We start from the raw sequence: 13382 nt of genomic DNA, 5'->3' as shown, positions 1-13382 counted from the left end.
GAGTAAAAGGAATCAGATGTCCAGGGTGAAGATGTATGTTATAATTTTAAATAGGATGGTCAGGGTAGGCTTCCTTGAAAAGGTGACATGAACAATCACGTCAGGAGAGAGTTGGCCATGTTGGTTCTGAGGGAACAGCCAGTGCAAAGACCCTGAGGTGAGAACATGCCTACAAGTTTGCGAATCTGCACAGAGGCCAGTGTGGCCAGATGGCAGGGAGGGTTGGCAGTAGGGAGAGTATGAGCTCATGGGGGAGGGATGGTGGAGCAGATTGAGGTAAGGGCTTTTAGGCCACGACTGGTCACGTATTGTGTGCCAGGAACCATGCCACATATTGTCTTATTTAATTCTCTCACCTGTCCTGAGAGAGAAGTATTATTAGTTTGCTGATTTTGCAAACGAGAAACCTGAAATTAAAGAGGGAAGTGACTTGTTGAAGTCCCATTGCTGGTGATTGGTAGAGCTGCAGTCCTTCCTTGCTGGACTAGATCTCCAAGGAAACTACTGCACGCAAGAAAATCTGACTCTCTGCCTGTTGTTTTTGTTGTTTTAAGTTGTGGTAAAAAACACATACAAAATTTATCATCTTAGCCATTTTTATGTGTCAGTGGTGTTAAGTGTATTCACATTGCTGTGAAACAGATCTCCAGGACTTTTTCATCTTGCAAATCTGAATACCTATACCCCTTAAACACCACCTCCTTCTTTGCCAGCCCCTGAGCCCCTGGTAAACCACCATTCTACTTTCCGTTTCTATGAGTTAGACTACATTTGATTCCTCATCTACATTGGTTTGTGTAGCATTTGTATTTTTGTGACTGGCGTATTTTACTTGGCATGATGTCCTCACAGTTCATTCATGTGATAGCAGACAGGATTTCCTTGCCTTTTTTTTTTAGTTTTATTTATTTTTAAAGATTTTGTTTATTTGTCAGAGAGATAGAGAGCAAGCACAAGCAGGGGGAGCAGCAGAGGCAGAGGGAGAAGCAGACTCCCCACGTAGCAAGGAACCAGATGCAGGACTCGATCCCAGGGCTCTGGGATCATGACCTGAGCTGAAGGCAGATGCTTAACCAACTGAGCCACTCAGGCGTCCCATTTCCTTGCTTTTTTAAGGCTGAATTCTATTCTGTTGTACAGATATACACCACGTTCTGTTTGTCAGCCTATTTTGTCAGTAAAGTTTTACCAGACACAGACAAGCCCATTCATTTCCCTATTGTCTGTGGCTGCCTTCTGCACTACAACAGTAGAGGTGAGTGGTAGCCAACGTAACTGTACGGCTCCTAAAGCCAAAGCTACTTACCCCTTACAGAACATGCTTGCTGACTCTTGTTCTACTGGGGAGACTCTGAAGGGTTAAGAGAAGAGATGTGGAGGCTGCATGAGAGGGAGGAAGGCAAGAGGCAAGTACGCACTTTCTGGTTTTGTGGGAACAGGGACACAGGTGTGAAGATGGGGCTTGCCCTCAAGAAGCTCATAGTCTAATTGGGGGGAAAAAGCCGGTTTACAAAGTTGACTTGTTCAGTGATGGGTTAGACATTCAGGGAAGGAAGAGACCTGAAAGGACTGAGTCCTCAGGAAAGACTTCATAGAGGGCTGGGATTTGGGATGGGATGGATCAGATTGACACAGGATATGGAAGAATGCACCTCCTTCTCAGCCACACCTTACCCATGAGAGTAAGACAGCGAAAGCAGTTAGATCTGTGCCTGGCATACGGTCAGATTTCCACTACTCTTGTAGTAATGTAAATTCCACAAGAGCAGGAGTTGTATCTGTTTTGTTCACTGTAGTAACACCTGTGCTTAGAACTCAGTAGCTGCTTCAGTAAATGTTTATGGAATGAATAAATCACTGTAACTCTCAATAATGCTTTTTAGCTATTTAATTTGTACTGTGGAAATACAGGCAAAGAGCTGGACCTCTCACACTGGTCTGTCAATTCATTTATTACACTAAAGAGTAATTTATTTATTTATTTATTCATTAATTTTTTTTTTCTTTTTTTACTTTTAAAGCAGCGGCTATTTTTACTGTTTATTGCTGGAGATAGTCACGTGGTAAGAGGTGGTCAGTCAGGCACTGGCAGGAAAGGAGAAAGAGGAGAAGAAACAATGTTAACAATCCCAAAGATAGCCACTCAAAAATAACTCATTAACTTACTTAAAAAATAGTTATTAAACTGCAACTGTGTTCTGGAGGTCCAAGGGTGAGCAAAATAGACACAGTTGCTGCCTAAGAGGGGCTGATTGACACTGAAACTGGTAATTACGAATGTAAAGTGTGTAACTTACAGACATGCAAGTGCCATGGAAACTTAAACAAGGACATTTGACCTAGTGTGGGACACCAGAGGGTGTTTCCCTGAGGAAGCGACAAGTCCTGATTATTGGTTGCTGTGTGACAAAATACTCCCAAACTTAGTGTCTTAAAACAATTTATTGCCTCTCACCCGTCTGGGCTACCAGGTTCATCTGGACAGTTCTCAGTTGGGATCTCCTATGAGTTGCAGTTAGATACTGACTGGGGCTGAAATCCTTTGCAAGCTTGACTGGCTGTCATCCAAGATGGCTTCTTCACGCACTTGCCTGGTGCCTCCCTGTTGCAACGTGACCTCTCTTTCTAGCAGATAGCCTTACTTCCTAGATAACAGCTCAGAGCTCCAAGAGATAGGAAGAGGAAGCTGCCAGGCCAGGTAAGGGCTGTACCTCAAATGGGCACAGCATCATTTCTGCCACACTCTATTGATCAAAACATCACAAGTCCTGCCCAGATTCAAGGGAGTGGAAAAATAAAGTCAGTTCTTGATGGAGGAATAACAAGATCTCATTGCAGAAAAGCATGTGGGGTGGAATTTGTTGTGGCCATCTTTAGAGAATACAAGTCTGTCACTTGATGTTAGGTTGAAGGATAATTTGGCATTAGATAGGCAAAAGAGAGAGAGGGAGTAACCCCTCCAGCAATGTGGACAGGACTGGAAGTCAAAAAGGTAAACCTCGGTGGGACTGAAAGACCGGAGCAACTGAGTGGAGGAAGAAGAGGAAGACAGGAAAACGCTGGGTCACATAGAGAAGAGTAGAGGTTTTTAGGGTATGATTAGAAGGCTAAATGCATATTTCTATCAGAAAGGAAGGGGAATAGCTGCGTAAGTTCCAAACAGAGGTAATGGAAAGCACTAAATAGTGAAAATCAAAATTCCTATAATGGGAAAGAGAGGTTAGCCTAGAGAAGGACTTGGGGTGGAGTGGGTATGGGTCAGGGAAATCTTGCCCCAAATCACGTAGTTCATATGAGACTATTAGGAGTTGAACCAGAACTGACTCTAGAGCTTAGACCCTTTCCACTATATTGCTCACCACACTGCCTATGGAAAGTCATATAATAAATTTGAAAATCTCTTGCTAATCAAAAAGTAATTTACTCTTTCTAATTTGTTCCTAGCCATTCAGGCAAATACCTTCTAAATTTCTTAGGCTCAACTCAAAGGGCACCTTCTTTTGAAGACTTTCCTAATGCATACAAAAGTGTCCATGTGATCTCATAATCTCTTGGCCTCGGTGTCCCCTTCTGTGAAAGGTTGGAGTTGGAAGGATGACTTCAGAGTTCCCTTCCTTGTCTAACAGTCTATGGTTTTAGGATGTGTGGGGTAACAGTGTTCCACAAGCTAGCAGTGATGGCCATCAATGGTTGTATGCTTCTAACTAGCCTATGAATACCTAAACAGAGAGCACAAAGAGTATATTTCTAGACATTTTGATTTAAAATAAGAAAGAAAGAATCACTTTGAAGGTATTTACTCTCTCTTTCTAGTATGATAACAGACTGAATTTTAAGCACTGGGTAAGGAAAGGAATATGAGTAATACAATCTTAGATGAATAACTAACTGCTCTGCACCTTGGTGCCTCGTCTATAAAATGGGAAACTTATGTTAAAAAAACAAAATTTGAGTAAGTAAACTTGAAGATAAGTTTGGCTGTATTCAGCAATTCGTGAATCAGGTGACATCCCATCTAGTAAATAGAAAGCTCTACAAAATGGAAGTCTTTTACAGGCGGAAGGGGTAGAAGCAAGGTCACCTTCCTTTGGGGGGAGGGTAGGGATCTATGGGGCAGATTACCTCAGTAGCGCTGATCAGGTAATTCCAGATTTACTGGTTAAAGGTCACATTCCTGGGAAAGGCAGAAAGTACTGAGGCTGAGGTTAGGTATAAGTCGATTTGCTGATGTGGGGCTCCGCACAAGTGACTCCATTTTGTGCCCATTATTTCTTTTTTTAGCACTTACACTTTATTATGTTCATGTGAAATTTTAGTAAAGAAAGAACTAAAAGTTTCACGATTTATTATGTATTTCTTTTCCATAACCTCTGGTGTAGAAGATGAAACTAAAAATCCCATGTTTCAAAATTACAGAAGTAGTGAAACCCTGTTGCACAATTCAAGAGGCTTAGGGCTTAACTGTAAACACAGGAAGAGAAACCCTGTTTGCAACTATTATAACTGATGTTTATCTCTAAAAGTCAATCAGTGCCTTACTGCATAAGGGCTAACATAATAAGTACCAAAATATAAAATGTAGACAAATTCATAGTAATTATCACTTCACAAGAGGTTAACCACAGAGTTGCTGTGAACTGCAAACCTCTTGACACATTTTAAAATAAAGGGCTATAGTATGGTGATTAACATAACATAATAAAAAATAATAATAATAAAAAAATAAAGGGCTATATATACTAGTTTAATTTACATATATTAAGCAATGTGGATTGGTACTGTTGATTTAAATGTAATGGTTAATGACCTAAGTGCTAAAAATGATTTTAATGAACCATAAAATCATGCAGTTTTTAACAGAAAAAGCACATCTATGAACCTTTGCAGGGACATGCAGAGCTGTTGCTAATTGCCTAATTTTACGTACTTGTAAGTAATTAAGGGCAAAAAGCCCCTTGCATGGTTGTTTTGTTTTTCTGTTCATTTTTTGGGTACACATACAAAGGTGAAAGTGACTGTTGAGCACATGAAATGTAATAGGGTGACTGAGAAACTTTATTTGATTGTTATTATAAATTGAAATGGAAATAGTCGTATATGGCTGGTGTCTACCATATTGGATAGCATCACTGTCAAGTTCTGTGCTAATTAGACCTTGGAGATCTAGCCTTTCCCAGAGATAATGAGTTAGTGCTCATGAAGGGTATTTTCTGCCCAGCCCTGAGGCTGGACCTGTACTCCTCGGCCAGTCCTCAAAACCTCTGGGAGTTTGGAGCCTGAAGCCTTTTTTTGAAGCTGACTGGAGGAATTCTGAAGTCCAGAGGCATTCAGTAGGTATTACATAATCCAAGCCTGGGAAGCACAAACACAATAATTTTGGTGTTTAATAAAAGGGCAGAGCCTCCCTGGGTCCTTCCCCCTTGCGCTTTTTAGCCTGACAGACCATCAGCACTTTCAAAGTTTGTGAAAGGACTCATGTATTTGTGACTTTTAGATTGATTATGATGTAGGCCCAGACACAGAATCCTTAGTCTCTTTGCTTACTATTTTAGGTCAACATTTTACAGAGATTTGCCAGGACTGTCTTTTCACAACTGTTCTCAAAGGCTTTTCTGTATGAGTAAAAGCTGTTGACCTTAATTCCCCTTATCAAGGGTTCCACCCGGCTCTGTGTAGGTTCTAACACTAAAGCCGGTAGTGATGTGTACTCTTGACAGTGGAACTTCTGTGTAGGTGTTGTCCACCTCGGGGCATGTCTACATAGAAGAGATGTAAAGATGGGGAAATCATTGGGCAGATTCATGTACTATAGAATACAGTGAACCACGTGTCAATGTTGTGCTGTTTCTTTTCTTCCAGGAAATTAAGGATTGCATGGCATTGCTTTGACAAGCACTTCCTGTTATCTTTACAGAGATCTCAATGAAGAATGATCTCAAAGGAGCATTTGTCTTCCCACACCTCTGCTAATGGCCAGTAGCTACTAGCAAATGCTCTTAATGACTGAAAAAACATCAACTATCCTTGTGCTTGGCCTGCTCTAGGCAGTCGAAGAAGGTTTCTTTCAGTTGTTTCCAGAACTCAGTTGCTGAAGCGCACCTCTCTTTGTTGGGTGAATGAATGTTCATGAAGCCCTTTCCTGAACCAGCTGAGGAGCCTTAGGCCTCTTGGAGCCTGTGACATGGAAGCTTTGGAAGTGGATGATATCAGCCCAGCCTTGGAAGTTACTGAGGATTTCTTTAGTACTTTTGATACTAAGCTAGAAAAGGCTGTGCAGCAAGCTGAGGTTTATGGGATTCAGGAAGTCCCTGAATTGGTGGGGCACGAGGTCCTCACTAACATAACAGACAATGGTGCTATCAGAAATGTTGCCTCCCTGGGCAAGGGGGGCCTGATTTGGGACCACTGTAAGAGCAGGCTCTTAGAAACCAAAGCTCAAAATGTCTTCCCTGCCAAAGAACAGTTTATGGTTCAGAAGGGGACAGCCCCAGATAATCTTTCGTGGATGGAACAAAAGGAAGCATCGACCTTTAATTTTTTCAACATCTGTCCGCGTCGGAGGGACAGGCCTCGCTCCGTCAATGACTTATTGGATGAAACCTCTACTTTCAAGCCAGGGCATGCTCGGTCAAGGTCAGATATTACCCAGGTGGACTGGAGGCTAGTCCTCCAAACCATGCCTCTGCAGCAGCAACCGTGTCTTCGGGGCCCTCATTTCACCAGGCCAGCTTTTCTGTCATCCTCACCAAATAAGGTCGAAGATGCTCAAGGGAATACTGGTATGTTTTTATATCTGACTGCTATTGAACAATCATTGACTTTCCTTTGTCTGTCTTACATTTACCTCAGGGGAAGTGTACTCTCCAGTGTCCCTGTCCGGCTTTGCTTACTTAAGCTCCCTCTTCCATTTGCTTTCACACTTTACCTGAAGCCTCAGCCTTGGTGTCTTCATAAGAAGTGCTGAGTGAAAAGTTGACTGTGGTTAATTCTCCCTTTCTAATCTTGTGTGTAAGAATCTGCATAGTCTCATAATTCATGTAGTATTTGCCTTTGTACAGAGTTTGATACTGCTTGTTCACATCAGTAGATGTTCATCTGATCACACACTGGGCATAGCCCTGTGCTAGGAAGCGTTTAAAGGTGTGTAAAGACACCGTCCTTGGTTTAAAGAACTTCTCACTTAAGCCGAGGGGATCAGACACTAACAAACACTCAGGAAGGCACCAGAAGTGAGAGGAAGTAGAAGTCAACTGAAATATTTGTGAGGGGGTTTTGTTTTACTTTATATTGTTGGGATTTATTTCAATGAGCAGGTGACAGTGACTGAGAGGACAGAGGAAGAAGACACTGTGCTGGGTTTGTTAGGAAGGGCTTATGAGAGTTCATGGAGTTTCAGCTGGACCGGGAAAGACACTCAGATGCAGAAAGGGGGTCGCGGTAGAGGACACTCGGTCAGGATTACAGCTGGAACCAAGGTGAGGAGATGAGGGGTGCAGGGGGGAGCAGAGGATCCCATGGAGGCTAGTGGGAGGAAAAGGTGGGAGAGGTTGGTTCAGACCTCATGGTATGGGACCCTGAATTTCTCTTTTTCCTCATACTTCATGCACAGTACATATGCACATGAATTCTGTGAGGTGTGACAAACCATGTCTTCATTTCCCACAGCATTTTCTTTTAGATATCTTAAACATTTAATGATATTACTATTATTAATTAAATTTGAAACTCATCGGGGCACCTGGGTGGCTCAGTCGGTTAAGCATCTGCCTTTGGCTTAGGTCATGATTTGGTGATCCTGGATCGAGCCCCGCATTGGGCTCCCTACTCAGCAGGGGGTCTTCTTCTCCCTCTCCTCCTGTTCCTCCCCCCTACTCGTGCTTACTCTCTCTCTCTCTCACTCTTTCAAATAAGTAAATAAAATCTTTAAAAAAAATAAAAATAAATGAATTTGAAACTCATCAATGAGAATCAAAGCGACACTTCCAATCACTTCTACTTTACTCTCGCATAGACTTTTATAAAAGGGCCTCACAGTAAGTATTTCTTAAATTGGCCTTCCTGAAGTGTGCTTTCTCATATTATGAACGGGTTTGTTAGTGGGAAGTGAACCATTCATTCCCTCTCTCACTGATTTGTGATCAGCTGTTTACTATCTTGTCACTGAGAAAGGGACTGTTTATTACCCATTGTTTTATCCTCAACATGGTGCTCTGAACATAGTTTATGCTCAAAAAAATTGTTTAAAATGTGAAATGAATGTAATTATGATAAGCTGCTAAATTAACAACAATAACTTCTTTAGCCAGTTTTCGTCTTTCTAGAAAAAAAAACCTCCACCCTCTTTTCTGAGGGCCTCGCGCCATCATCTAGCATTTCATACCTTGCACATCCTCTCTGTGAAGCTCTTTAGCAGCAGTGAAAAATGAAGATTTGCTTTCATCTCAAAGGCTGCCCTGCACTAGCCTTGTGATAAGAGAAAATCAAACAGATATGGCTTATAAAGTGGCCCCTCGTGTTGGCAGCATGTTGCCCTGGCCTTGGAGGGGTATCTAGATACCTCTCAGACTCCCCGGTTGCCTAGGTACAGTTAGGATTCCCCTTTCTGGAAGAATCTGACTGCTGCTTGGTGAGCACAAAGCCTCGTGCGATAATTAGGCTTTGCCCTTTAGTCTTTCTGAAGTTGGCAATCATTTGAAGTAATTTTGAAGTAATTTTTTTTTTTTAGATTTTTTTTTTTTAATTATTTATTTGACAGAGAGAGAGAGATAGGGAGAGCAGGAACACAAGCGGGGGTGGGGGGAGAGGGAGAAGCAGGCTTCCTGCCAAGCAGGGAGCCCGATGTGGGACTCGATCCCAGGACCCTGGGATCATGACCTGAGCCGAAGGCAGACGCTTAACGACTGAGCCACCCAGGCTCCCAATTTTGAAGTAATTTTGAAGTAATTCTGCATCACTCCTCAACTCTTCCTGGTTCCCTGATAGTGTTTCTTTAAAAAAGATTATTGCTTTGGATTTGAAGGTCATTTCTTTCCTAGCTTCTTGCTCGGGATGTATGAGAGCAGAATACATCAAACAGACTGACAGCCTACTTGTCACTATCAGAGCCGCACCCGAGCACCCAGTGTGTTTGCCCTCGGGGTGAGAGAGCCCAGGCGGGAAGAGGAGGGGAAAATGGTGGCAGTACCAAATACTGTGCACTGACTATTTTAAGTTCCTTACAAGTAGTAGCTTATTTAATTCATATAATACTCCCGTGATGTAGATATTTTTACTGACCCCATTTTGGGGATGGTGAAACCTGAGGCACAGAGAGCTTAAGTAATATGCTTAGAGTCCCATAGCTGGTACTAAGTGGATCCTTGATTTGAACTTGGGCAGTCTCTCTCCAGAGTCCACGCTCTTAACCACTAAGCTGGAGCTGTACCCTTACCTTGGAAGCCAATAGTTCTCAGTCTCCAGAACCCTCTACTTTGAAAGCCTTATTAGTAATCAGGCCCTGTGGGTGTAGAGGGTGGGAAGTGGTGTGGAAGAGACAGACCTGGATGATGTTCATCGAACTAAAATTAATCCCTCAGGAGATCACCAAACCTGGAAAAACTGAGACACACAAAGCAGCCTAGCTAAACAAGGATTGTTTTTTGCATTTAACGTATTCACTAAAATACATGGACAGTGCTGAGCTGGCCGCCGTTCTTTAGGGGACCAGTGAGCCCACAAAAGGAGGACTGTAACTTTGCCCTTCATACTCTTGAATGCTCACTGTACAGAAGCGCTTAAGTGAACTGACGCCACGGATTTGTTACTGTGGAAAGAGGGCTTTGGGGTGTTGTTCCATCTTTCGGCTGCCTTTTTCAGTCTTACTTAGAAGCCTATGAATGAATGTATTCTGTAAGTTTTATTGCCTCAGGCAGAGATAGACCCAGGACAGGCTTCTTACAAAGGAATGTTGCCAGTGCTAGGTAGATGAAGGGTAGAGTCAGTGGGTCCTACCAGGCTGATGGAGTGTGGCTTGAACCCAGCCCAGTTAAGACTGTCTGCACTATCTGAGCGTGGGATAGTGATGTTGAAAAGGTTAGGTCACGAATCACTGGGAAGCACTAGATCTAAGGCAAGACGGAAACAGAGACAGGTTTTTTCTCCCCCAGCTTTATTGAAGTATAATTGACAAAGTTGGAAGGCATTTAAAGTGTATGTTGTAATGATTTGATATACATGTACGTTGTGGAAGGATTCCCCCTGTCTAGTTAGTTAGCACATCCATCACTTCACATCAGAGGCAGTTGTTTCTAAAAATTCTCAAGACAGGTAGTGGAGACAAAGCTTCCCCATGGTCAGCTCTTTTCCTTCCTGCCATGCCCTGGGCAGCCCGTAGCAAGGTGTGACAGGGAGCTAGCCCTGGGGGAAGTTCCTAAACTTAGCTCCTGCCAGAACGGATCATTGCTAGTCCTGGCACTAGTCTGAGTTCTGTACAGACATGCTCTTGACCAACCCTTTCCCCTTTATATCACTGTCATCCTGTTCTTGTTCAGTGAGTAATAATACAGCCATAGGCAGCCTGGAATTTCCCATGAGATCGGAAGAGAGGGTCCTAACATCATAGAATTATAATCCAAATGTAAATATGAATTAAGGTAAGAACATAGAAAGTCATATAAACATGTGGACGCTAGGTATGTTATCAATATGAAAAACAGATCACACATACACACATACTTACACCTATAAACGTATACACGTGATAGAGGAAGGTGGGGGTGTGTGGAAAGAACACTCAATTAGGACTCACCGTGTGGGTTTGGAAAAATGACTCGTCTGTTGCTTTTGATTTAAAAACCTAGTGAAGCAGGTTAAGTTGTCTCTAAGATCCTCCCAAATCTAAAATTGTATCATTTTAGGATATATTTGAACTGACCCTGCTTCTTGGTTGTATGGGAGCTAATTAACTATAGTCAGATCGGTAAATCGGTAATGGAAAGTCGTCATGGAAATATGGGTATGGTTGAAGAATTTCTGTGTGCCTTGTAACTAACTCTACTTTTGGGTGAACTGCTGTGGTTGCAATTTTTAAAATCTTTTTTTTTTTTTTTTTAAGAAATCCTTTGCATTAGCTGTGGAGCTCTGAAACTCAATGGACTGCCGAACCTGACTTCCTTTATCCTCCCTGACTGTGTTCACATTTTCATGTGCTTGGCAAGGGCAGTGGTCAACTAGCTTTTGTTTCAGTTGGTTTCACTCTCTAGTGACCTGGTACCATTTCTATGCCTCTATCTTCTTGTTCTAAGTACTTTAGGAGAAGGTCTCAAGCAGAGATTTTCTTTAGAGCTAGAAAGACCATGGCAGTATGGTTTCTTTATCTTGAGTTTTATGTTACTCTCTTTCCATTCCCTTTTTCCCCATCTTTCACTTAAAAAAAAAAAAAAAAAGCCAAATTTGGGACTTATACTAAAATGACTGCTTTTTCAATTATGATGTTTCTGAAAAGCCTTGGAGCCAATAGAGGTGGGAATATTCCTGCAGGCTTAGAACAAGTGAGGTCACCAGGACATGGTCTCTTGCTGAATTTATGATTCACCCTTCAGCAAGATTAGTCAGTACAAAGAAGTTGCTAAAATAGGTCACAGAAAGTTGATTTTATATGGTTGTATAGTTTCCACTGGTTACATTATTGAATGTTGGTCTGTGGCAGCTATTGGAAACCCAACACCCCTTATCAACAGCCGATATCCTGATTCTAACATTTCTATATGAGAACTCTGAAAATGAAGTTTCTGATGTTTTTTGTGATTGCTCTGTTACTATAGTTTATCTTTCTTGGCTAAGGAGAACTATAGTTACTAATTTCACAAACTGCTAGAGTTACCTTCTTAAAACACAAATCTGTTCATACTGTGTTCTCAAAAACGAATCACGGTTCCCCATTCTTTACAAAATCAAGTGTTAAGTTTTATAAAGCATGCAGGTATCTTCCCAGACTTATCACTCGCACCTTCTATCACCCTACCTATGTGCCATTTTTTAATGTGCCATGTCCTTTCAAGTTCCTGAGCCTTTGCTCATGCTTTCTCTTCTTCCAGAATACGTTCCCGGCCTTTTTCACTTTTCAGAATCCACCATTATCTTTCAAGGACCGATCCAAATGCCATGGCCTCCTTGAGACCTTTCTATATTTTTTTTCAATTAAAATTCTTTTTTTTTCACTTCACTGTATGTTTTCACAGCATATTTAATTCTGTGCATTATAGGTAATTGCTTATATATCCATCTTCTGCATTAGGTTGGAAGTTTTTTGATGCTATAAACCATATCATAGAAAACTTTGTATTGTACCAAGTATGATTTTATGCGAAGTGTCAGGTTGAATTTTATGTGTTGGTACTCGGAACATCAGGACAATACCATTTTGTTTTGTTTTCCAAAACAGAAATGGCCTCTCTTTCTGTTTTCCTTCCCTATAACTTAAGTTGAATGGAGTTTGTTATTAATACTATCAATAAGAGCTGTCATTCAATGAGAGTTAACTTTACATTCAGCCCTGTGCTAAGATGTGTCTACTATCTTATTTAATATTCGTAATAGTTTAGTATGATAGATGATATTGTTCTGACGTTACAAATGGGGAAACTGAGTCTTGGAGAAGTTGACCTCACCCAAGGCCATGCAGTAGGATGTGGTAGGACTAGAATTTCAACCCAGGCCTGACATTAGAGGCCATGCGTAATCACTCAATAATGCTGTCTCTCAAGCCTGAGGAAGTTTGGGTCATTCCCTCCACCACAAATAAACACGGTATGATCTAGATTCCAGGTTTGGAGGTTAGAGTTCTCCTCTCAACTTGCACACTGTGTGGTATAATCTTGGCCAAGTCATTTTGCTTCCTGGGATCTCTTTCCAAATCTGTTAAATTAGTTACGAATATTTTCAGAAGCAGTTACCAGCATCCCCAACTACAGGTGGCATAAATAATAAGGCCATTTATCATCTTCTGTTTTCATCCGTCTCACAGGCGGGTGTGCAGCACTTAGTGAATATCAAGCACTCTATGCAGTAAACACTTCAGAAGTCCAGAAATAGGTGGTCCCAGGCTCATCAAAGATCCAGGCACTTTCTGTCTTTCTGCTCTGCTTCTCAGTATACTGGTAATGTCTCTTCTTTCCCTTCATTGGTACAAGATAGCTACAGTAGTCCCAAGATATCAGTAGCCAAATTCAGGAAGGAAAAGCAGAGCACCTCCTCTGGGTCTCTTTCCCAGTGGCCCCTAATAGCACCCCCTCGGTAGCTAGAGTCACATGCTCACCCCTAAAGCAATGTCTGGCAAAGGAAAATAGCATTTCTGTGATTGGATTAAACAAATCTTGTTTCTTTCCATGGGGCAAGGGAGAGGA

The 13382-nt window shown here is 41.8% G+C and overlaps 1 protein-coding gene across 2 annotated transcripts in view; it reads left to right on the top strand.

Annotated features, from left to right (window-relative positions):
- PLEKHM3 (pleckstrin homology domain containing M3) overlaps positions 1-13382 on the top strand; it is a 180491-nt gene that overhangs the window by 16520 nt on the left and 150589 nt on the right. The window contains exon 2 of one of the 2 annotated variants that reach the window (XM_036070878.2): positions 5915-6779. In XM_036070878.2, coding sequence (XP_035926771.1) covers positions 6182-6779 — 598 coding nt within the window. In that variant the 5' untranslated portion in view covers positions 5915-6181. Of the gene's footprint in view, positions 1-5859; positions 6780-13382 lie in introns of both variants that reach the window. The other variant, XM_036070876.2, reaches the window with a different exon arrangement.

This window comes from Halichoerus grypus, chromosome 4 (assembly GCF_964656455.1).
Source record: "Halichoerus grypus chromosome 4, mHalGry1.hap1.1, whole genome shotgun sequence".
Classification (NCBI taxonomy): Eukaryota; Metazoa; Chordata; class Mammalia; order Carnivora; family Phocidae; genus Halichoerus; species Halichoerus grypus.
This window is presented reverse-complemented; position numbering and strand designations above follow the sequence as displayed.